Source organism: Paramisgurnus dabryanus, chromosome 24, assembly GCF_030506205.2.
Source record: "Paramisgurnus dabryanus chromosome 24, PD_genome_1.1, whole genome shotgun sequence".
NCBI classification, from domain to species: Eukaryota; Metazoa; Chordata; class Actinopteri; order Cypriniformes; family Cobitidae; genus Paramisgurnus; species Paramisgurnus dabryanus.
Window position 1 is genome coordinate 3,623,517 of NC_133360.1, and position 23,940 is coordinate 3,647,456.

General features: G+C 38.6%; 3 protein-coding genes across 3 annotated transcripts in view; 1 reads left to right on the forward strand and 2 right to left on the reverse strand.

The window, feature by feature from the left end:
• Positions 1-4,956: 4,956 nt before the first annotated feature.
• Positions 4,957-11,984, reverse strand: LOC135721315 (uncharacterized). The gene is made up of 6 exons (XM_065243500.1): positions 11,912-11,984; positions 8,492-8,818; positions 7,674-7,994; positions 5,969-6,088; positions 5,808-5,876; positions 4,957-5,550 (listed from the first exon to the last, which is right to left on the reverse strand). The coding sequence occupies exons 1-5, from the start codon at positions 11,967-11,969 to the stop codon at positions 5,812-5,814; spliced, it is 891 nt and encodes a 296-aa protein (XP_065099572.1). The 5' UTR covers positions 11,970-11,984; the 3' UTR covers positions 4,957-5,550; positions 5,808-5,811.
• A 5,854-nt stretch (positions 11,985-17,838) lies between these two features.
• Positions 17,839-23,940, forward strand: part of LOC135721194 (uncharacterized) — a 37,736-nt gene continuing 31,634 nt past the window's right edge. Inside the window, exon 1 of the mRNA XM_065243379.1 lies at positions 17,839-18,064. Within this exon, the coding sequence (XP_065099451.1) occupies positions 17,968-18,064 (97 nt within the window). The 5' untranslated portion in view covers positions 17,839-17,967. The remainder of the gene's footprint in view (positions 18,065-23,940) is intronic.
• On the reverse strand, positions 20,854-23,821 carry LOC135721316 (uncharacterized). Its single transcript, XM_065243501.2, has 7 exons — positions 23,441-23,821; positions 23,182-23,363; positions 22,917-23,076; positions 22,705-22,814; positions 21,434-21,641; positions 21,233-21,326; positions 20,854-20,979 (listed from the first exon to the last, which is right to left on the reverse strand). The coding sequence occupies exons 1-7, from the start codon at positions 23,598-23,600 to the stop codon at positions 20,967-20,969; spliced, it is 927 nt and encodes a 308-aa protein (XP_065099573.1). The 5' UTR covers positions 23,601-23,821; the 3' UTR covers positions 20,854-20,966.

A 23,940-nucleotide genomic window follows, 5' to 3' on the forward strand; every position in this document is an offset into this window, starting at 1 on the left:
ACTGCCAGGTCCTGTACAGCCCCTGTCACGTGTGGCGTCCCTCAAGGCTCCATCCTAGGACCCCTCCTTTTCATCATCTACATGTTGCCATTGGGTCGTGTCATCAGGCGGCACGGCATCTCTTTTCATTGCTATGCTGACGACACTCAGTTGTACCTGCGAGCTGACTCAAACCCATGCTCTACCCCTGGGGCCTCATTTATCAAGCGTGCGTACGAACAGAAGTGTGCGTAAAGTGTGCGTAGGAACAGTTTTACGCAAAGTGTGGAATTTATCAAATTGTACTTATACGTAGAAATGTGTGTAAATATACGCACACCTCGGAGTATGCGTACGCAGAGCATCTAGTGGTATAATAGCGATACTACACAGGACCGTCCATCCCCAGCGTTAAAAGAAAACTTTGTCTATTTATTATCCACCCCCATGTGTTAAAAATGATTACTGTTAATAAAGTAACTGCAAATCAGTGTTGAAGTTAATTAATGAAATTAGTGTCTATCCCTATGTTAGAAAGCTCCGTCAAATGCGTGACACAGTGGCTTATCTTGCATTATTGGAAGACTTGGCAAATCATCCATTCCGCCGGGAGCGCGTTTTCAGAGATCGCGTCGATGATGCTGGTTATGCGGCTGTCCAAGGAAAGTTCTGTCATTGTCTGTCCTCCTACAGATTTCACGTCGGTGTGCTGTGACGCGTTTTTTTTTTTTTTTGGCTGATAATTTAATGTCAAACCACTTTTTTATTTCTAGAAGTGTTCTCATACCCAACGGAATTAAACTCACTGATATGTTCCCATGCAGATTTGTTTTCTTTTGTTAGTCATTCCTCCCGTACTAAGTGAACCAAACAGATGTGTTATTAACCTCATCCACCAGTAACTCAATTTCTGTGTCTGTAAAGTTTCTCTTTTTTGCTCTCTTTGTCATTATTGCGATGAGGGAAAAAGCACAACCACGTGACTTATAACGGGAGGTGTTGTCACCATATATGGTTCATTGGAGGCGTTTCGGAATGCAAATGACCATGAACGTGCACGAGCATGGTGCTTAAGAACAAGTAAGATTTATCATCAAGGATTACTTACTGATGTGCGTACGAACCCGGTGCGCACGTTTGATAAATCCCGATTTTTTTGTACTTAGACACATTCTAAATTTCATTCGTAGGTACAAATATAGAACATTTTCTACGCACTGTTGATAAATGAGGCCCCTGGTCTTTCATCATCATCTGCTTCCTCATCATCTTCTGCTCCCTCTTCTCCATCATCCCTAACCCTCTCTAATTGCCTGGAGGAGATTGGGGCATGGATGAGTCACAACTTCCTACAGTTGAATAGCTCGAAAACTGAAGCTATACAAATTGGCACTCGTCACCAGGTTCAGTCTTCACCTTTAACCACTATCTCCTTCTCCGGTCAAGACATCCCCCTATCAACTACTGTTACCAACCTCGGTGTGAAGCTGGACCAACAACTGACCTTTTCAAATCACATTAATCATCTATACAAGACTTGCTTTTTTCATATCAAAAACATCTCAAAACTCCGGCCTTTCCTCACCTTCTCTGATGCAGAAAAACTCGTCCATGCCTTAATTTCCTCCAGGCTGGACTATTGTAACAGCCTGCTCATTGGTATACCAAATAAACAACTTCAAAAACTTCAATTCATTCAGAACTGTGCTGCCCGCACTCTCATGAAAACCCGCAAATACGAACACATCACTCCCATTCTTCAAAACCTTCACTGGCTCCCCATAACCTCAAGAATTCAATATAAGATTGCTCTCATCACCCACCTCTGCATCTATAACAATGCTCCGCAATACCTCAAAGACCTCCTTACTCCTCACTCCTCCACCCGTAACCTTCGGTCTCAAAGCACAAACCTTCTTCATCAGCCCCGGTCAAGACTCCGCACCATGGGAGATCGAGCATTCTGCTCAGCCGCCCCTCGTATCTGGAACTCCCTGCCTGAACATTTGCGAAAACCCCAATCGGTGGACAATTTTAAAAAAGAACTTAAAACTGTCTTGTTCAGACAGGCTTTTTTAAATTGTCCTTAGGACTTGTTTTGATTTATGTATGTGTTTTTTTACTGTTTTTCTTTTTAACTTAGCTTTATATGTACTCTGTAGCACTTTGAGATTCTTTTATGAAAAGTGCTTTATAAATAAAATGTATTATTATTATTATTATTATTATATTTATGTATGTGTGTGTATATGTGTGTATATATGTATATGCACCCTGCCTTTAATTTTTAAAAATATAAATAAATATATTATGTCTGTCAGGCAAAGGTTGATCTGTAAAGGTGCACAGGATGAACACGAGGTGGTGCTCTACTGCTGCTTTGTAAACTCTGTTTTACTTAAATAACAAAACATCCTAATGTATTAATATGCTGTGAATGTATACTTCAATTTGAGAAACTTGATATTAATGTATTTTATTGTTTAAGAAGGAGACGCTAACCACCTGCAGGCACATGCGCTGATTAGCGCAACGGCTTCACTTCATCACCGGACCTGTGCAAACTTTTCAGGTATGTCCATTTAAAAATGTTGTTAACTGTAAAACACAACCTCGCTGTGAATCACTAAACTTGTCATTAGGCTTCACTTTTGACATTTTCTCATATATCCCAGCATGCAATAGCCATCCTTTGACCATCATGTTAACCCTCTAATAGGCAAAATACAAATTTTAAATAATTTAAGGAAGGATTTAAGAGGTCTTAACAATTTTTGTTTTCTATTTAATGTCGTGAGTTTTAGTGTCTGGTTAATGATCACGTGTCATTTACCGTTTGGGTAACTGCTGTCATGATACTATATTATAAAGTTATCAACATCACTAAGTTCCTAGAACTAAATAATTATCTTCTAGAGATGTCCTGATGAAGTGTTTTGTGCATAGATCCGAGTGCTTTACCATAATATTTAGTATACAGAGTCCAGGTCTAATACAAGTATTTTCCTATTAAAGGGATAGCTCACCCAAAAATGAAAATTCAATCACAATTTACTCACATTCCACTTTTTTTGAAAATCAAAAATCATTTTTCATTTTCCAGCTCTCCTAGAGTTAGACATTTGATTTTTACTGTTTTGGACTCCATTCAGCTGATCACTGCCCGAAAATAGTCCCCTGCCATTGAAAGTTACTAAGGGGATTATTTTCGGCTCCTGCGTAATATCATTGCGCCTCCTGCAACCATGTTACATATATACATACATATACATAAATTCTTGATTATTATGCCATAATGAGATTATAGTTCTTAGCCATATCTGCCTAGAAAATCACAACTTTTAATTTTCTGTTGGTCTTAGCACATGACGTAACTACAGAAGTGTCAAGTTTTAAATAGGAAAAATATCTAAACTCTTTGGTTATTTTTGAGTGCGATGCTAATGGTCTAATCAGATTCAATGGATTATGCTAAACTATGCTAAACGTGCTAGTGCCAGACCTGAAGATCAGCTGAATGGATTCCAAAACAATAAAAATCAATTGTTTAACTCTAGGGGAGCTGGAAAATATTTTCCCAAAAAAATGGAGTGTCCCTTTAAGTTGTTTATAGACCTGTATAAATTTCTTTGTTCTGCTAAACACAAAGGAAGATATTTTGAGCAATAAGTTTATAAGCACCATCGACTTCCATAGTATGTGTTTTTCTATGGAAGTCAATGGTGCTCATGTTTTTTGATTGTTTACAAATTTGTGTTACACTGTTACATACATTATTACATAACACACACTGTTAATGCCATGTATTTTTATTTTTTCTATTAGACCTATTCAACATGCTTTTATTTTTTAAATTCACTTGTCATTAATAAAGCTCCATAACTTACATTAGTTAAATTTTCCAAGCATCTGTGCTTTATTAGGGTGTTTGTATTGGGAAAAAAATGACTTGACCACTGATTTCACACTGTACACAAACTCTGCCACTCTCTCTTTTTGCCACTCTGTGGGCGTAACCGCAGGCACTTTCGCTGAAGGTGACGTCAAGTGCATACCCTCTATATATAATATATACAAAGTAAATACAGGGCTTAGACCTGATCAGTTTAAAAATGGTTTAATAAATCTTGACGTACCTGTGAACATCAGTACAATGCAAAAAATTATGCAAATTTCAGTAAGTTATTTCCATTTGTTCTTCAGATTTTTCTAAAATAATCTTTTTTCTACAAGGGTCAGTTGTAGCCTAGTGGTAAGAGAGTTTAGCTTGTAAACTGAGAGTTGCTTGTTTGAGTCTCACAGCCGGTGCTGAGCAAGACACCTGCTGCAGGTGTGTGTGTGTGTGTGTGTGTGTGTGTGTGTGTGTGTGTGTGTGTGTGTGTGTGTGTGTGTGTGTGTGTGTGTGTGTGTGTGTGTGTGTGTGTGTGTTCACTACTCAATGAAATGGGCTAAATGCAGAGCTCACATTATGAGTATGCGTTGCATATTTGACAAGCTTTTCACTTTCACTTTTACAAAACAGGGACAGGGCAGAGAGTCTGATGGAGGTGTGAGATGATGATATCAAAACTAGTTAAAGCTAGTAAAAGAGTAACTTCTGCTTCTCTTGCTAAAGCTGGATATCATTCTAATAAAGTTAGTGTTGCTTGCATCAACAACCATTTACATTTATGCATTTGGCTTTTCAGAAGCAATTTTATAGTTGTATTGTACAGCTGCATTACCAGCTACACACATGTGACACTGTTTGTGTAATCTAGGCTGAAGTCTCATAATCTAAAGATAAGTAGGAGCATTAAAGTTTGGTTTCACATTGATTTCAATTTCAATGTTTGTGCTGAGCTATAGTAACACAACATCATGCATACATCCTTAAATATCAGTCATTCACACAGAGCTAAGACTTATATCACAGTTTGATTTAAAGAAATCTTTTATTATCAAATATTAACATTGACAAATTTAAAACGCTGTTAACACCTCTCACGTAGACACAAATTACACACAAAGTTCACAACTCTCACATACACACAGATGCACATTAACCACAAAGTACCACCAAGAGTCAAACACATCTCTCGTGTCCAACAACAAAACAAAACCACATTTCTTTCCACATCAGGTTTAACTTCAACCCAAAAAATAATTGTGTTTTAAACCACTATGGGTAGTTTCCCAGACTCCTCAGGAATTTAATGACCTTAATAATAATGAAATGTTTGAAAAACTTGTTAAGGTTTAAATGTTTAAGAGGTGTAGAGTTTTGATCCCTTGCGGTTTGCTTTTAGACAGGGTGGGGGTGTTGAGGACTTTGTGGAAGGGTGCAAGCGTTTTTCTCTCCACTTAAATGTTAGAAAAATGAAGGACATAGTGATCAAAGAGGTCTCCTCCTAGTCCTCTGATTACACACACAGACATTTTAATATAAGCAGCACTTTATGTAATATTATACAAATAAACTCACAAACAGTCAGAATGTGAAGTTTTATCAGAAACTGAAGATGATCACACGGCTGAAAGTTGATCACAGTGAGTTTGATCATCATCTTAGAACTTCTCCATTCGGGCTCTCTGTACACAACACATACAAACATTTAATAACAACTGTTGAGCATTTTACTTTTTTGTTTGGTGTGCTTCAGCTGATCAAAATGTTAAATGGCCAAAGAATGTTCAGAGCTTCTTCACAGTGTGTGTGGTTTACAAAGACATGAATAGTGTATAATGACATGTTAATAATGGAACAATAAACTGTTTTTTGTGATAATTGGGGTAGGTGAAATAAAAAGATTTCAGGTAATAATATAAACAATAATGATTGATCTTACTGGTTTATGTGTTTGTCTTTTTAAAAAATGTTGTGTCTGTGCGAGTCGTCTCCTCTTCATAGGTCAGAACTGTTTCCAAACACAAACACATGACTCATTTTGATTTGTTAACAAAAAGTATTGTGTAGTATTGTTATATTAGTATACTAGTTGACATTTACCCTGTTGATGTATGTTTCTGTGCTTGCTGGAGATCCAGAACATCAGAACTGATGCGACAATGATCAGACATCCAGGAGCAGCAGCAACACGCAAGATCTGAATTATATCTGCATTGAGACCTATAGTGAATAATAAGAGTTATTGTGACTGAATCTGATCTAAGGGTGTACTCGCATTATGTGAATCGTATGTTTGACCCCAAAGTAGCTATGATATGTTTGGCTATAGTGTAATCGCTTGAATGCGAGATGGTCTGAGGTACGGTTCGTTTGATTCTGGGTGGCGCATGGTCAAACAGGTCAAAATATCTCTTTTTGACTCCACTAAGTGCCTCAATCAAAATCCTGGATGTCTTTTAAAGTCTATGCCTTGTACTTTGCATATGTTTATGATCTTGATAGCTGGTCATTATTACATAAACATGACTGCTGCTCTTCCTCGATCGAACGTCAGACCTTTGTTTTCCGGCAACCGAAAAATGATCACGACACTCGCGTCTTCTGGAAATCAGGTTTATTTCAACAAATCAGAAGATGACTTTAACATTGCTGAAGGATTTTCAGTTAAGTGTGCAATACACAAAAAAAACTTTTTCCTACCAATCATTTTTAAATTTCATTTTGTCTGTGTGCCACTGCCTCGATCTCTCCATTATTAGCCCTATAGTACCCGAGTTTGTTGAGCTTCGGGACGCATTTGATTAATAGACGAAGAGTAGGTGGTGTTTTGTTGCTGCTCCAACACATTAAACCACTTAAAAGCCATAAAAGCAATTTGGTCTAATGCATTATCGACAACCTCTGAATGTGGTGGTGGATGAACACAAAACGTTTTACATTACTTTTTCACCTGTCTTTAGAGTCGTTCATTTGTGATGCCACTGGAGAGCAGACTGTTCCTAATATGCTTTTAAATCTCTCTCGCAGTTATTTAAAGGTGCTCTAAGCCAGTGGTTCTCAAACCGGGGGCCTGTCCGCTGAGCAGACACAAAAAAAACACGATCTCTGTAGACAGCCCAGGCTCCACAAACTGCAATAAAAACAAGGTGGCCAAACCTACAAACAGAAATGATAACAAAGTGTTCCAGCCAATAAACGACAAGAAGGATTTGAGGGTGGGGGTTAGGTGCGTTCATGAAAGCACGGAAGGGGGGGAGTTAGCTACGCTCCGTTTGTTTGAAAACAGTTCAAACAACAAAAACGTCACACACATGCGCTTAGAGCGCCTTTAATGTAGTACCCCAAACGATCTGCACAGTAGGCCTACACATGATTTCAAACACACCTAATAAGCCAGAAACTCATAATTACAATGAACTCCATTGTGCAAATCTTTCAGTTTTCTTTTTTAATGACATAAGCGTACTTGGGTACAGGTCACTACGTGATGACTGCACTGAAACTACTACTGTTATTATTGAAACAACACATTTTATGTGACCTTAAACACAACTTATGTTATATTTGAAAATCTTAACACACAAAGATGTGTAAAAAATGAACACATCCTTTCTAAGAGTGTAGAAGAAAACAACTCCTTTTACATGTAATGCAAGTGTCACACAGAATTGTGGTTTGATATCGCTGGGTTCCAGACAGGCTATTGCGGCATAAGTATATTACCCAGATGAGTTTTGTGAATGCTTTTTTCTGGACACACAAACTTTTGTGGGATAAGTAAATTTACTAGACAAAATAATCACACCTGTTGTATCTAAACACGGCTGACAGAGATCAGTGATGTTGAGATGTTGAGTTTGGTTTGTGATGGTATTGTTGAGTACACAGCTGTATGTGTTTGTATCCTGATATTCAACCTCCAGAGGTAGAGAGAGTCTGATGTTGAGATCAGACACACTGATGATGGACAATAAACTGTTTCCTTTGTACCAGGACAGACTCACATCTCTCACATTCAACACGGAACACAATAATGAACAGTTTGAGATTGATGATGATGATGATGATGATGATGAAGAACAGTTATGAGAAGAGTCTCTGCTGATGACAGGAACGGGCAGATGAGCTGAGAACATGAGAGAATAAACAGAAATGAGAATTAAAACAAATATCAATATTAAACAAGGGGTCTGATCTATTGATAATGTTTAATATCTATAATGTATAAATGTATAAATAAAATGTACTTAAACCTTAAGTATTGTCTCAATGTTGAGAAACAAATTAAATGCACCTATTTCATTGCTAAAAAAACAATGTTATTTTTTGTATTTGGTATAATAAAATGTGTTTGCATAGTTTATGCTTCAAAAAACACATTATTTTCCACATACCATTCCAAATTTTGTAGCTCCAGATATCCCTGCCTTCCTTAAACGCTCTGATTTTGTACAAAACTAATCGATCTGAAAAGCTCTGTGTCCCTGATTGGCCAACTAATCTGTACGTTAATTGGTGCCCTTTATAAAACAGTATGAATGAAATGTATATTCTTTACCAAACTATTTTACACTGCTAAGATAAATATGACAGTTAATATGACAACAGTAACTCTTTACTCACCATAGACAATAACATTGAATCTGTGTGAGGTTTTCTGATTGCCGCTGATGATTATTTTATAAAGTCCAGTGTGTTGAGTTGTGATGTTTGTGATGGTGAGATCTCCAGTCTGATTATTCACCTGCAGTCTGTCTCTGAATCTCCCATCAAGAACATCATCATATGTAGAGAATGTATTGGCCTCTATGTAGATTTCAGCTATACGAATCTCTTCAGGTCCAAATCTCCACAGTATCAGATCATCTCTCTGTAGTTTAATATTAATGTGTAGAGTAACAGAATCTCCCTCCATCACTGACACTGACTTCACTTTATCACCAAACACACCTGAAACACAAACAGATTCACACAGATAAAAGATCTTCAGTCAGTTTAAATCGGTACAATAAAGATTGGAAACTTAGCAGTAGTTTAAAATGGTTATGTATGAGATGTAGATTTCCGTCTTTGCAAACTAAATTTTACCTTTGTTACCTTTAGGTAAAAGCCTGAATGTCTGAGTTCAGTGCATTAATTTATTTACAATCCGTAGTTTTAATTAGAAAAGCTGACTAACAGTGAAACAATGTTTTAGTTTAATTTATTTTAGTTTCAGTCATTATTTAGAAAAATGTACACAGAGCTGTTGAATGCTTTATTCTGATTGGTTGACAAATGTTTCATGGGTATGCATTATTTTCGATAAAACACACCTGATCTGTCACGTCTTAAAATAACCACCAGAGTAATGTTTGTGCTCTTTTGCAAGGACTTCTGGGTTGGTAAAGTGCGCAAAAAATGAGACAGGTGAAGCACAGGCATGATTTAACACTGACCCACAGAATGAGACAGGTAAAGCACAGACATTATTTAACACTGACCACAGAATGACACAGGTGAAGCACCGGCATGATTTAACAATGACCCACAGAATGACACAGGTGAAGCACAGGCATTAATTAACACTGACCCACAGAATGACACAGGTAAAGCACAGGCATGATTTAACACTGACCCATAGAATGAGACAGGTAAAGCACAGCCATAATTTTACACTGACCCACAGACTGACACAAATGAAGCACAGACATTATTTAACACTGACCCACAGAATGACACAGGTGAAACACGGGCATGATTTAACACTGACCCACAAAATGACACAGGTGAAGCACGGGCATGATTTAACACTGACCCACAGAATGACACAGGTTAAGCACAGGCATGATTTAACACTGACCTACAGAATGACACGGGTGAAGCACAGGCATAATTTAACACTGACCCACAGAATGACACAGGTGAAGCACAGGCATGATTTAACAATGACCCACAGAATGACACAGGTGAAGCACAGGCATTAATTAACACTGACCCACAGAATGACACAGGTGCACAGGCATGATTTAACACTGACCCACAGAATGACACGGGTGAAGCACAGGCATAATTTAACACTGACCCACAGAATGACACAAATGAAGCACAGACATTATTTAACACTGACCACAGAATTACACAGGTGAAGCACAGGCATGATTTAACACTGACCCACAGAATGACACAGGTGAAGCACAGGCCTGATTAAACACTGACCCACAGAATGACACAGATGAAGCACAGGCCTGATTAAACACTGACCCACAGAATGACACAGGTGAAGCACAGGCATGATTTAACACTGACCCACTGAATGACACCCATGAAGCACAGGCATGATGAAGCACTGGCCCACACATTGACACAGGTGAAGCACAAACTTCATTAAGTGAAACACTTTTGACACTATTGAATCACAAAAATGGCATATTGGTCAGAGATTTCCTATTATCAGTTATAATCATGTACACAATGAAATAAAATTATAAATATTTATACCACGGGTCTGTTGAATGCTGCATTCTGATTAGCTGAGAAATGTTCTATGGGTGTTGATTATTTTTCTGTAAACCGCACACCTAACTTGTCAAATGTCTTAAAAATAGGCACCAGAGCAATGTTTGTGGTAACCGTGGTATAAGCGGAATAATTGACTCCGGTTCTTTGAATTATTTGAAAATAATGCACACCTGCGGTGTAACGGCACTCCGCTTCGCGTCATGCTGCATTACCACCTTGGTGTGCATTATTTTCTTATAATTCAATGGCCCGTCGTAAATTATTCCTTACATATTTCATAGTATCATGTTTATTTCTTAAACATTCACTTCAGATGCTTAGCCCCCTCTCCACATTTGATCTATAGTTGGTCTTTTTCTAATTCATCTTTTTTTCTTGAAAATGGGCCTTTTGCAGCTGCTTTCCTGAGCTATCATTTTTGAGCTAAAGGGAAGTTGAGATATTTGTTTATATTAGATGATACAGGACATATTGGAACATGTTACTATGGGCACTAATGTAACATTTCTATTCTCCACTTCTGTCACAGCAGATCCTAATTGTCCAATGCAAATGAATGATCATTCTTAGTGTAGTGTAATGAAAAGCATTACACAAAATTATTGAAAATCTGTAAGGACTGTAAGGAAGTTTTACAATTAAAAGAGGGTGCATTAATCGATCAGCTATCAGTAAATGTTAAAAAGATGGTGATACAGTGTTATACAATGGAAAGTCCAAAAACTAAACAGGGTCACCCAAAGGAGCAAAAGTAAAATAATATAGTGAATATTATCATAGTACATTTTAAACTGTAAATAAGCCTTATGACAGATTTATGCACTTTATGTGCCACAACCCTTATGAACATTAACATTAATGGTTTTATTGGTGTAAAGTTGTAGTAACCTTTTTTTGGTGCATTGATTACTATCAGCAAAACCATGGTTTTACTACATAACCATGGTTATTTTGTGGTTATCATGGTTTTACGTAACCATGTTTTTTTTTTATTTTAACTGTAGTAAAACCATTGTTAATTTTCGTAGGGGAAAAGATATTCATAATGAATATATTTTAAATCTTATATAAAATCCATGATTATTTGTACAGGCTAAATAACCCGCAGATATTACCACTCACATTGCCGTTTTTTGCCCTCTTGTTACCATTGTAACATTGTCGGTTATTGTTGCTTGTAATTTTTAACTGCCTTGTCTTGTTTATTGTCTTGTTCATTGTCAATTCATGCCATGGATTTATGTTTATAGTTTTTGTTTAAAGTCACCATCTGCATTTAGATCCTGCCTTTTCTCATGTTTTGGACTATTCATTACAGTATAACACTAATAATTAACTCCGGTGCTTTGAATTTTTCTTACTTAAATTTTGATGATACTTAACAAATGTTATTATTTATGTGAGATCATAAAATCCGATTGTATTTAGTTCAAAAGTATAAAAGAAGTATAGAAGTATAAAAGAAAGCACAGATGCTGAGAAACAGATGATTATTATTCTGGATTAACTGTTCCTAAATAAAAAAAAAAATGTTTCACTCACCTATCAGACAGCTGAAAGAAAAGGAGAAATAAACAAACATGAAAAACATTTTCTTCATCAGGTGTTGTGTTGTTTGCCGTGAATGAGATGAAGACGGCCCTGTGATCTCTCACTTATTCTTCATGTGCTTCATACTTCCTGTTTCACACCTCTGTGTTTTTTTCTGATGTTTCCACTGAACTTGTGTGACATCATCACATGTTGTGTTTATATCAAACCTTGAAGAGCAAAGGAATAAGTTACACCATGTACAGTCATTTTATAAAAAAACGTTCATCATAATTGTCTGTTAAGCACTTGTTTTAGTCTTCAAGCTCCAGAGAGCGAGAATAAAGTAACGTGTACGTTTTGTATTAATAGAATCAACTTAGTGGCTGTTTCACAGAAAGTGTTTTAAACAAAATCTAGATATTTACTCTTGTGGACAAAAGAGCATTTACATTTGAACTATCTGTATGCAAGTACACTGCTGACCTACCCTTACAAAAATCAACCATCGTTTTTACTACAGTTAAAACAAAAAAAAACATGGTTACTGTAGTAAAACCACAAAATAACCATGTTTTGACAACCATGATTTTCAAAAAAGGATTGTGGCCAAAACTGGTATTGCAATCACAAAACTTGTGGCTAAAACTGGTACTGCAATCACACAGCTGGTGGCCAATACACGAAATGACAACATAAACATCAGTTGAGGGCTGCAACTCCACTTTTTAAATGACAATATCCTGGCCGGACCACTGTTGTGAGTGATATAAGTATTTGAAATGAAAATGATTTCTTAATGTCTAGTAACATATCAGGGCCATTTTATGATTAATTGATATAAATTTCTTACATACTGTTCCTTTAGACCATGATTGGTGTAGTAAAACCATGGTTTTGCTCATAGTAATCAATACACCAAAAAATCATGGTTATTACACTTTTACCACAATAAAACCATGGTTAATTTTCATAAGGGTAGGCAAGGCCTGGTCTACAGGGGGCATTGACTCCCCCCCCAATTTCCCTCTGTCCCTTTTCCAAAAAAATGCCCAGCCAAACATAAAAATGGGAATGTCTCTTTACATAAATGGCTTCCCTTGTTGTCAATTTGGCAAATGTTATTTATATAGTACACGACCACCAATGTTTGATTGATGTGCGCAAATTCTCTTCAGCAATATTTAACTCTGTCATGCAAGGTGAAACAGGTAATATTCAAATGCAGGTTTTATTAAAGGAAGTCCACATACAGGCAAGGGTCTAACACCAGGCAAACGTACAACGCAAGGATAATCCAAATCAATATCCAAATCCAGGCAAAGGTCAAGGCAGGCCGCAAACAGTCATAAACCCCTTAATGAAAATTAACCATGGTTTTTACTACAGTTAAAACCAAAAACCATGGTTATTGTAGTAAAACCATGGTAATCACAAAATAGCTATGGTTTTAACAACCATGGCTTTTAAAAACCATAGTTAAACCATGGTTAGTGTAGTAAAACCATGGTTTTGCTGGTATTAATCAATACACAAAACATGCACTTTTACCACAATAAAACCATGGTTAATTTTTGTAAGGCTGTAAACAGGCACACATCAAAGCAGACATACTTCGCAGAGAGTCTTTAGAGTGAGCATGATTAAATAGTCCAGATAATGACAAATAAGAAAAAAGCTGTGGTGTGATCAGACTGGTGCAAGGGATTATGGGTAATGGAGTCCAGAGGGTGATGTGTGAGAAAATCCTATGTAGGCCAGCAGAGGGAGCCATAATGGCTTTCATGACAAACTCACAGGGAAAGTACTATATTCTTTTTACAAGGGTAACTTGAAGAAAACTAAGGCAGCTGGGCAGTGTTGCCAGATCTTGCTAGACCAGGGGTGCCCAACCCTGCTCCTGGAGGGCTACCATCCTGCAGACTTCAGTTCCAACCCAGCTCCAACACACCTGTCTGTAATTATCAAGCAATCCTGAACACCTTGATTAGCTGCTTCAGCTGTGTTTGATTGGGGTTGGAGCTAAAATCTGCAGGACGGTAGCCCTCCAGGAACGGGGTTGGGCACCCCTGTGCTAGACAAAGAACTAACCAGACCTGTGAAAACAAGCCCAAAACAAGCGACTTTTCTACCCATCCCCCCCCCTTATGTTTCTCTGTCCCAGCATGTTGTACGAGGTCCGCATGGTGTGCACGTATTTTACATTTAATTGATACTCAGAGGCGGACTTAAGTATTTTTACTTTGTACATAAAAGTACATTTTTTAATATTCGCATTTTATCAGTGTTTTTCTACATTCCAAAGCATATTATCATAATTTGTCTCCACTACATTTCATAATTTTAAGTTTTTGGTTTATATTTAATATTTAAGTACATTATACATCTACTATTTTCTATAGTATACTCTGCACAGTGCTTTTGAGTCGTCCCACACGACATGTTGAATCCATTCTTTTCTCTTTCACCTAGTCTTTGTTATATTTCTTCCCATATTTCGCACACTTTGTCCCAGGCATTTGTTCCTCCAAAAAACTCCTACAGCCCATCAGTCGCAACTCACGCGTATTGATTTAAAGTTTACGTCACTCACTGACTATGTTTTCCTAACCAGAAAAAAAAACAAAATTGCCCTGCTCTGCCTCCGTTTGGCTAGTACTCGTTGCCATCTGGGTCACAGACTATTAGAAGCAGGATGTGGGTGGGAAAAAAACTCTGCACACCCACTCGGTGGAAAACAATCCAAACGTCTCCATTCACTTTGTATTGCAAGAGGCTGCAAAAAGAAACAGAATAATGCATAAAAGCTGCTGTGTGACAAGATGTACAGCTAACAAGCCAAAAAAAAAAAAGAAATAAGTTTTTATAAGCTGTTGAGCCATAAAACCCAAGCCCAAAGTCGCTTGTAATAAGCAGACTTGGCAACACTGCAGCTGGGCGGTTGCATAAAGCACCTTAAGTTTTTCCCTTAAGTATGAAAATATATCATTATTTACACTAAATTTGTGCTCCTGTCGCTTCCTGTGTATACCAACATAGAATTGTGGGACATAACATGGAGGTCTCTCAGGTAACAGGAAGTAAACCAAACATTGAATACGGATAGCCTTGATGCCTTCCTGCCTTGAAGGCAGCATTTAAGAGATTTTGGACGCAGCCAAAGTTGATATGCATTGTCATGATCAAATGGGCACCGTATGACATCACAGTGGGCGTATGGCATCACAGTACCACGAGAGCAAGTCAGGAACAGACATCTTCGTTCTTAGGTCACTCTCGTGGTGCTGTGTCGTTATACACTGCATTAAGTCAAACACACGCGAGGCACACAAAACCGAGCTCTTGGTTAAAAAGTGCACCTGATTAAAACATGATTATAATATCTAAAATTATTTTTCGATGTTTGATACGTTTGAGTGTAAGATAATCAGTAAGTTATCCTGTCTGCCTCAGCATGTGAGTTGTGTGAGCCTTGTCGTACTTTCTCAGTACTTTAGTGTTAGAAAATCTGCCGGCCATCAACAACGTTTAAGAAAGATTCTTTGAAGCATTAGGAAGCTGTCCGATGCTGTGCTGTTGTTTGCCAATGTTGTATAATTTGATTGACCACTGATTAAAGTTCACATAATGTGTTTTGTACTTGTATTTGAGCAGGCATGCATGACCTGACATGCATGAGAGATTTACTCTGCAGCTTTGCTTTAGCTTTATAGTCCAGTACTGTATCTTTAACAGTATTTAACGTGCTTGAACATAGTGTTAAATATTCACACTTGTGATTATTTTGGCACTATACATTGTGTTTTTGTTTAAATGTCACTGACATATGTACAATATATGTGAAGTGCATTCACCCTCCTTCAAGTAAAAAAGTGTTGTTTATTTTAGGGTTGGAGCTAAACTTTGTAGGACAGCAGCCTCCAGGAACGAAAGGGGTAAACGGAGGTCGGAGCCAGCTGCAAATGGGTGGGTTAGCAGCAAGTGGGTGGAGCTTTAGCCGCAAGTGGGCTGTACAAACTTCCAGAGGATTCACCACCGTCCCGTTTGAAGCATAAACTCCTCCTACTTGCACATTTCTGAAATCCCTCCTACTTGTGGCATAAGGTCCTCCCACCTGCAGTCTGCCAGGAGCAGGAATTCCCTCCCCTGCACTACACAGTTGTCACAAATAACCCAAGGGTGAGTTGAGTAAACCAAGTGCAAGTTTATATAAAGCTAAGAAAATATTCAGACTGTCACTGGATGTGACAGGTATACTGTATTTGTTGTATCCACCTTTTTTTATTTAAACTTGAGCACCAGCATCTTTGAACTTATTTGTGTAAAACTTCCGGTGAGCCACTAAAGCTAATGGTAGTCGTATTGCGAGGGACACAAGTGAGCCATTTTCACTGGAAATCCAGGGAGACCGGCATCATTTTTAATAACTGGTACAAAGTCAATTCCTACAAAACATTTGTTTTAACCACTCACCAGAGCTAAATATGTATGTGGCTCACATGCACCTATGATCTGTATTCATACATCTATAAAGTAAAACCTTTTAAGGAAACTGCCAGCAAACAATATATACTGTAATTGTTTAAAAATAGACAGTAATCTTGATGTTTATTGACAGTAAACCAGTTAGGAAAAAGTGATGAACTAAAGATGTGAAGAGAAGTCCAGATAAATAGTCCAACCATATAAACTCTTCCAGTTATCATTCTATTGCTTGGAAATGTCATATCTCGTATTGGTTTATTTTATTTATTTATTTATTTTTTATTTTTTTCGTATTGGTTTATTTTATCGTATCGTGTTAGACAATGGTCATTTGTGATCAATTCCCTAGTGGTGAATTTCGAAAGATTATGACGCAGTGAAGCCTCGTTTGGTAAAACACGTGACGTGGCTCGTTTGAAACGCTCCAAACCAATGATTTATGATTTTCCGAAACAAAAGATTCATACATGTAACATGTTTCGAAGCCTCATGAAAGCAGTGCTTCGAAAGCGACCGTCACATCACTAGCCATATAAAGAAAATGCGAGGGGAGAGGACAAGCTGGAACTCGTGCAACACATTTGAATGTTTTTTTTTTTCAGTCTATGCTCGGCAGCCATCGTGGCACAGTACCAAAACTGCTTTTGCGTCAGCCATCTTCTCTTCTAAAGCTTCAACAACATCTTGCACCAAAGTTAAACTGAAAGAGGTTAACTGGCAGCTTTTACGCATTGACTGGCAACTAAACAAACGGAAAGACGCTTAACGTTATAGGACTTTGACGCGCAGCGATATGCTCTCAAAGGAATTATATTATTCTACATTTGTACATGTCGATTGTGGTATTCGAGAAGACGGGACCAAGGTTAAGTGGACTGCTTTTACACCGTTGTTGTGGGCTATTTTTCGTTATCAAATAATGTTATATTTAGCCCCAGGAAATGAACTCTACCAAAAACGAAGATTTTACCATCGGAACAAGATTTTTATTGGAAACCCCCCGCGTTTTGCTGGTTAGGAGAGGGATTGGGTAAGTAATGTGCCTGCTTTTTTGCTTAACAAAAAACACACACACACACACACACACACACACACATATATATATATATTTCAATTAGCAGCAAATCAGTAAATAAATAATATATTATTATTATTATTATTATTATTAAGTAAGCTTCAAGGGGTCTTTTTAAAAAATCCAACTAGGGGTGCCATTCTATTTTGCTGAACCTGATAGCGCTTCAAGTTTAAGAATACCCACCCCACCCTAGCCTGGTCCAACCAGACTCTCGTACATTCATTTCATTTGTAGAACATCTTTTCCCGCAGCCATTACTGAACTACAACAATCGCTGCGTCCCAAACCGCCTACTTCCATACTATATAGTAGGCAAAGAGTATGAGAAGTAGTCCCTCTTCCCCTCCCCTTCTCCTCCTTCCCTTCCCTTCTCCTCCTTGTTAAATCCGAATCTTGCCACACAGCGGCGAGAAATAGCCGATCAGGCAGGAGTCAGAAGGTACAGCAGTGCATCTCCGGCGAGATCTTTACCGTGTTTCAGAGCACAATAAGCGTCTCCAAAGTCATGTTTTTTCTCGGTGTAGTGAGGCAACAAGTTTTGGATGCATACAAAATGCGTTCTATTATTTTCTGCGCCATTGTGCTATTGATTGCCGTTACAGGTAAGAATATTAAAATTTCTGCAACACTTTGTTTTACTCAAATTGAGCTAACGTTACACTGCAACTTACAAAAAGTTTATTAGCTCGACGTTAGTGGTTTTGGTTTGATTGGCTTGTGTGGAGTGAAGAAAGGGAGACGAAAAAAGGTGACAGTCACAAGTGAATCTGTTTTTATATCTGGTAGCAGGTCCGATATGTAGCCAATGATCCAATTCTGTAAATAACTGTGAACATGCTTTACGTGTGCTTACAAAGCGATAGTTGTGTTTTTAAACTCTTTATATCTTGTGTTGATTTGAAGATACTATCGTGTATCGACGCCTGTCAGACAGGATAGCGGGCTTTCATGACAGGCGGTAGGGCCTATAATTTCCGCGATCACGGAATCGTGGACGGAAGTGCGGAATTGGCAAATTAACACGGAATCTAGTATTAGCGCGGAATTTTACACATTTTTAATAAAAATAGTTTTTGTGTGGGAGACGAACGTATGTCCGGGGGAAATGCAGACCGGGGGAAATAAATCTGGGCGACACACCCCCTCCCGTCGTTTCAGACCCCTTCCAAAACACTGAAACCATGGCGAGGCGGCTCTCCACGACTCTGCATTCGTCAACGATAAAATTTAGAAATTCGACGCTAAGCACTTAGTTCCGAACAGTTCTCACATGACTTATGTGACCGGAGAACTGTTATTTTGTAAGTTTTGTCAACATTCTGTTCACTGTGAGCGCAAAGATACATGCACTCTCTCTCATCCATGTCTCACTCACTGTACCTCTCTCACGTGCACACGCTCTCGCATCTGTCCGAAGTCCGAACACAAATCCTCATGTATTTGTTCAGTTTTATGGATTTCAAGCGAGCTGAGGCAAACTAACTATCCCTCGCATTTAAAATCATCCGCATCATGGCGCCGCTCTCTGTCTCTCTTTCGCTCGCACGTGCAGAGAGCTGCGCGTTCATGCTGTCTGTCAGATCAGTAAGTAATAATCCTGTGTATGTTTATAAAGTTATATGCATTTCAAGCGATCGTGTATAAAATATGGATCGCGTTCCGCTGGACCGATGTGTTAAAGGCACTTCTGAAGGCACTACTGCTTTGACACCTTGTTGTAGCCTTCTGCAACAACACTAAACAATGCATTGAATTGAGTGTGCGCGTGTGTGCGTGCGTGCGTGTGTAAATGTATGTTTTACAGTGATTAAGTAATCGTGTTGTCCAGTTTTTCCCCAAATCATTTACATTTTAATCATTAATATTAAAGGCACACTCTTTTTATGACTAAAATAACAGTAAAGGGTAAAAAAAACATAATTGCCAAAAATTCCCTTACAAAAATAACCTACAGGAATCCTGCAGGAATATTATGCAGATTTCCTACAGGATTTCCTACAGGATTTTCAGCTCATTTTCCTGAAGGAATACCTGCAGGAATTTTATGAAGGAATACCTGCAGGAATTTTATTAAGGAAAACCTGCAGGAAGTTTGTGAAGGAAAACATGAAGGAATTACATTCCTGCAGGGTTTTAAAATATAATATTCAAAGTTCCTGCAGGACTGTTGTGGATATGCAATTATACAGGTCTTCTTATGTCTTCTGTAGGATTCATGCAGGAGGAATAACTTCACAACAAACCATGTATTTTCACAAATTATTTATTGTATTTATTGAAACTGTAAGAGCAGAGTCCAATTCACAGACAAATGTTGCTCTGATCCGTTAAATGAAGCCTTTACACTGTTTTTCTGAAAAACAAGAAAAAAGAGAAATTTTAAAAAGTGTGTGTGTGTGTGTGTGTGTGTGTGTGTGTGTGTGTGAGTGAGTGAGCGTGCGTGAGTGAGTGTGTTTGTGTGTGCGTGAGTGAGTGAGTGAGCGTGTGTGTTTGTGCATGAGTGAGTGGGTGAGCGTGTTTGTGCGTGAGTGGGCGAGTGAGCATGTTTGTGCGTGAGTAAGTGAGTGAGCGTGTGTGTTTGTGCGTGAGTGAGTGAGCGTGTTTGTGGGTGAGTGAGTAAGCGTGTTTGTGGGTGAGTGAGTGAGTGAGTGAGTGAGTGAGTGAGCGTGTGTGTTTGTGAGTGAATGAGCATGTGTGTTTGTGCGTGAGTGAGTGAGTGAGTGAGTGAGCGTGTGTGTTTGTGCGTGAGTGAGTGAGCGTGTTTGTGCGTGAGTGAGTGAGCGTGTTTGTGCGTGAGTGAGTGAGTGAGCATGTGTGTTTGTGCGTTAGTGAGTGAGTGAGTGAGCGTGTTTGTGCGTGAGCGAGTGAGTGAGTGAGCGTGATTGTGCGTGAGCGAGTGAGTGAGTGAGTGAGTGAGTGAGTGAGTGAGTGAGTGAGTGAGCGAGTGAGCGTGTGTGTTTGTGCGTGAGTGAGTGAGCGTGTTTGTGCATGAGTGAGTGAGTGAGCATGTGTGTTTGTGCGTGAGTGCGTGTGTTTGTGTGTGGGTGAGTGAGTGAGTGAGAGCATGACCGTGTGTGTTTGTGTGTGTGTGTGTGAGAGAGAGAGATAGAGAGAGAAAGAGAGATCTTTAACATGTGTGTGTGTGTGTGTGTGGGTGAGTGAGTGAGTGAGTGAGTGAGTGAGTGAGTGAGTGAGAGCATGAGCGTGTGTGTTTGTGTGTGTGTGTGTGTGTGTGTGTGTGTGAGAGAGAGAGATAGAGAGACAAAGAGAGATCTTTAACATGTGTGTGTGTGCGTGTGTGTGTGTGTGTGTGTGTGTGTGTGTGTGTGTGAGGAGAGAGAGAGAGAGAGAGAGAGGGCATGAGCATGTGTGTTGTATGACAAATTATTACCTTACTCGTAACTTGTGCTCATCATTTAACTTCTCTCTTAGTGCTGCCCTGATGAACTTTTTTGGAACATCAGGGAACAGACAAATGTTGCTCTGATCCGTTAAATGAAGCCTCTACACTGTTTTTCTGAAAAACAAGAAAAAAAGAGAAATTTTAAAAAGTGTGTGTGTGTGAGTGAGTGAGTGAGCGTGCGTGAGTGAGTGAGTGAGAGCATGAGCGTGTGTGTTTGTGTGTGTGTGTGAGAGAGAGAGATAGAGAGAGAAAGAGAGATCTTTAACATGTGTGTGTGTGTGTGTGTGTGTGTGTGTGTGTGTGTGTGTGTGTGTGTGTGAGGAGAGAGAGAGAGAGAGAGCGTGTGTGTTGTATGACAAATTATTACCTTACTCGTAACTTGTGCTCATCATTTAACTTCTCTCTTAGTGCTGCCCTGATGAACTTTTTTGGAACATCAGGGAACTTTTTTTGTACTGTGTCTGTAAATGCAATTCCACTTATCATATGTGATAATATTATTACAATTTTGCACTATAACTGCAACATCATGTTTGCGTATAGAAAAAAAGCAGGACATTTTTCTCACCTAGGATCAGCACAACTTTGTCCTTGTCAAGAGCTGGCTTTGCCATAGCGCCTTTGTTAGCATTGCCAGCCCTTCCAGACAGCCCATGTGTGGCCAGCGTCTCTCTACCAAACACTGCCACTGCCAGATCTTTCACCATGGCAGAACATGATGTGCCCCCCCGTCCACAACTTGTCAGGACAGCTGAACTAATTCCTAGCCCCTGTGTCTGTCAAGAAAAAAAGTTAGGGACACTGTATCTAAAAGCATATAACTTTGACTACATACTGTGCAAAAGTGTTAGGCTTGTTAGATTCTTCAACAAAAAAGTGATATATTTTGGTTTAGTGTGCCAAATGTTTATAGTCAAGGGAGTGATCATACTGTGGCGAGGGGGCCGTGGTTTTGCGGAGTCTGTAGCGGGAGAGAGAGGATGGAACAGAGCGGAGCGTAAGTAGATCAAGTGCAGATGATGAACACCTGTGTCTGATTTCAGTAATTGGTGTGGAGAGACCGGATATAAACCGGAGTGGGAGAGGCTGCGTCCGAAACCGCATACTTTATAGTAGGTACTGAATTAGATGAAGTACCTACTTACTTGGCGTTAAAACAGTAGGTACTGTATAGTATGAATCCTGGTAGTATGAATCACATTCGGACGTACTACATCCGCCATGTTGCTACATCACGTGACATACGTCGTCATCACGTCATGTCATTTCAGCGCGAAAACAGCCGCATGCCTCTTCTTCTTCGTTGGATAACTCCTCTCCCGGGGCATCATGGGATAGTGAAGTGTCCATCGTATGCACACTGCAAAATCTAACCGGAAGTAGTAGGTCATCCGGGTACTTTTCACATACTGTTTTTCGAATACTATGTATTCGGACATACTACTCCAACACCTACTGCTTTTCGCGTACTATATAGTATGAAGTAGGCGGTTTCGGATGCAGCAAAAGAGACGAGCTGGGACCTCGTGTGTGTGCTGCTAAGAACCTGAAAGAGTCATTGAGAGAATATTCTAAGTAATTGTGTTTTGTGGCTGTGCTTATGCACGGTGAACGTGCTTTTGTTTTGTTTGTGAGAAACGTGAATAAAACGAGCGTCCCAGCTCAAGCCGACCCCTGTCTTATTCCTTCCTTATTATTTCTGAACTGAACCTCATCACACATACCAAATGTGTATTTTGTTACTAAAGTAAAATGAAACATGAAGAAGTTAACATGCCTTCTAAGACTTCTGCACAACACTTTACGTAAATATAGGCTATATAATATATTTGTATTCACCTTTTCAGGGGGATTCTTCTGGCTTGAATCTTGTGGTTGTTGAGCAACTTGTGGTTGTTGAGCAACAAGAGTGTCCTGGTTTATGCTGCACTTTAGCATTGGAAGAATTTCTTAAAAAATACAAAATAAATGATTACTAACAGACAACCACACTGACTGATAAATTAATATATAGATGGATAGACAGAAATACATGAAGAAAAAAAGAATACCTTGTTGCAGAGCTATATTAAGTGCTCTTAGATTCTCATTTTCTTTTTTTAATTTAAGAATTTCTCTCTCAAGTTGAGTTTCTCGGCTTGAATGCTCTCCAGCTTGACTCTCCATGCTGTTAATCTCTTGCATCAACATACTGTTCTTTCGGTGGATGACCTAAAGATGGACACAAAATATTAGTATCTCGGTGTCATTAATATTTGTGATTTAAATAAGCATAATGAAAAATAAGAGTAGCCATTTAAAAGTTGTAGGTATTACTTGATTTTTGACTGGAGGCTCTTGATCAGATGATGAGGACGTTTTGGAGTGAGATGGGGACTGAGTTGGAGTGTATGCCTTTTTTTTCTTTGCTACTCTTTTTGCATCATTTTGCAAACATGGCTGATTTTTTCTTTTCCCCTCTAGCCTAAACATCCTCCTCCTGAGGGTTTCTTTGCTCTCTGAAGGGACAAAAATGAAGTAGGAAATACATATCTTCTATATCATGATTAAGTCTTGTTGTTTGCTGAACTTTTACCATCAAAATCTATAATGGTGGCCGGGGAACTTTCCTCTTCATAAGCCACATCCACAACATCCCCAGGTTCAAACTTTTTTTTTAGTATGTCCTTTTTAGGGACAATATCATAGGTGGGAGGCTCCTCCCTCCATTCCACCAGAACCCATGTTTTGCTCATTTTCTAAATAAATAAAGAAATACATGCATACATATTTACATACATACAATTGAACAAACATGAATACATTTATTCATTAATAATAATTATTATTATTTGTATACCTTTGGGTTAAATATATATATATTAACCCAAAGGTGTACAAAACTCTAAAGTCTCATCATTCACATTTATCTGTTGCCTTCAGCTGATTGTATCCATGACAACAGTGTTACCTTTAACGCAAACAGCGACTCAGGCTCTCGTCCGGTGCAGATAATTTATTTCTAATCTAAGGTAACAAAACGGTACAATGATATCAATTATTAGCAAAAAAAGTAATGGTTTTTGTTAGCAATAG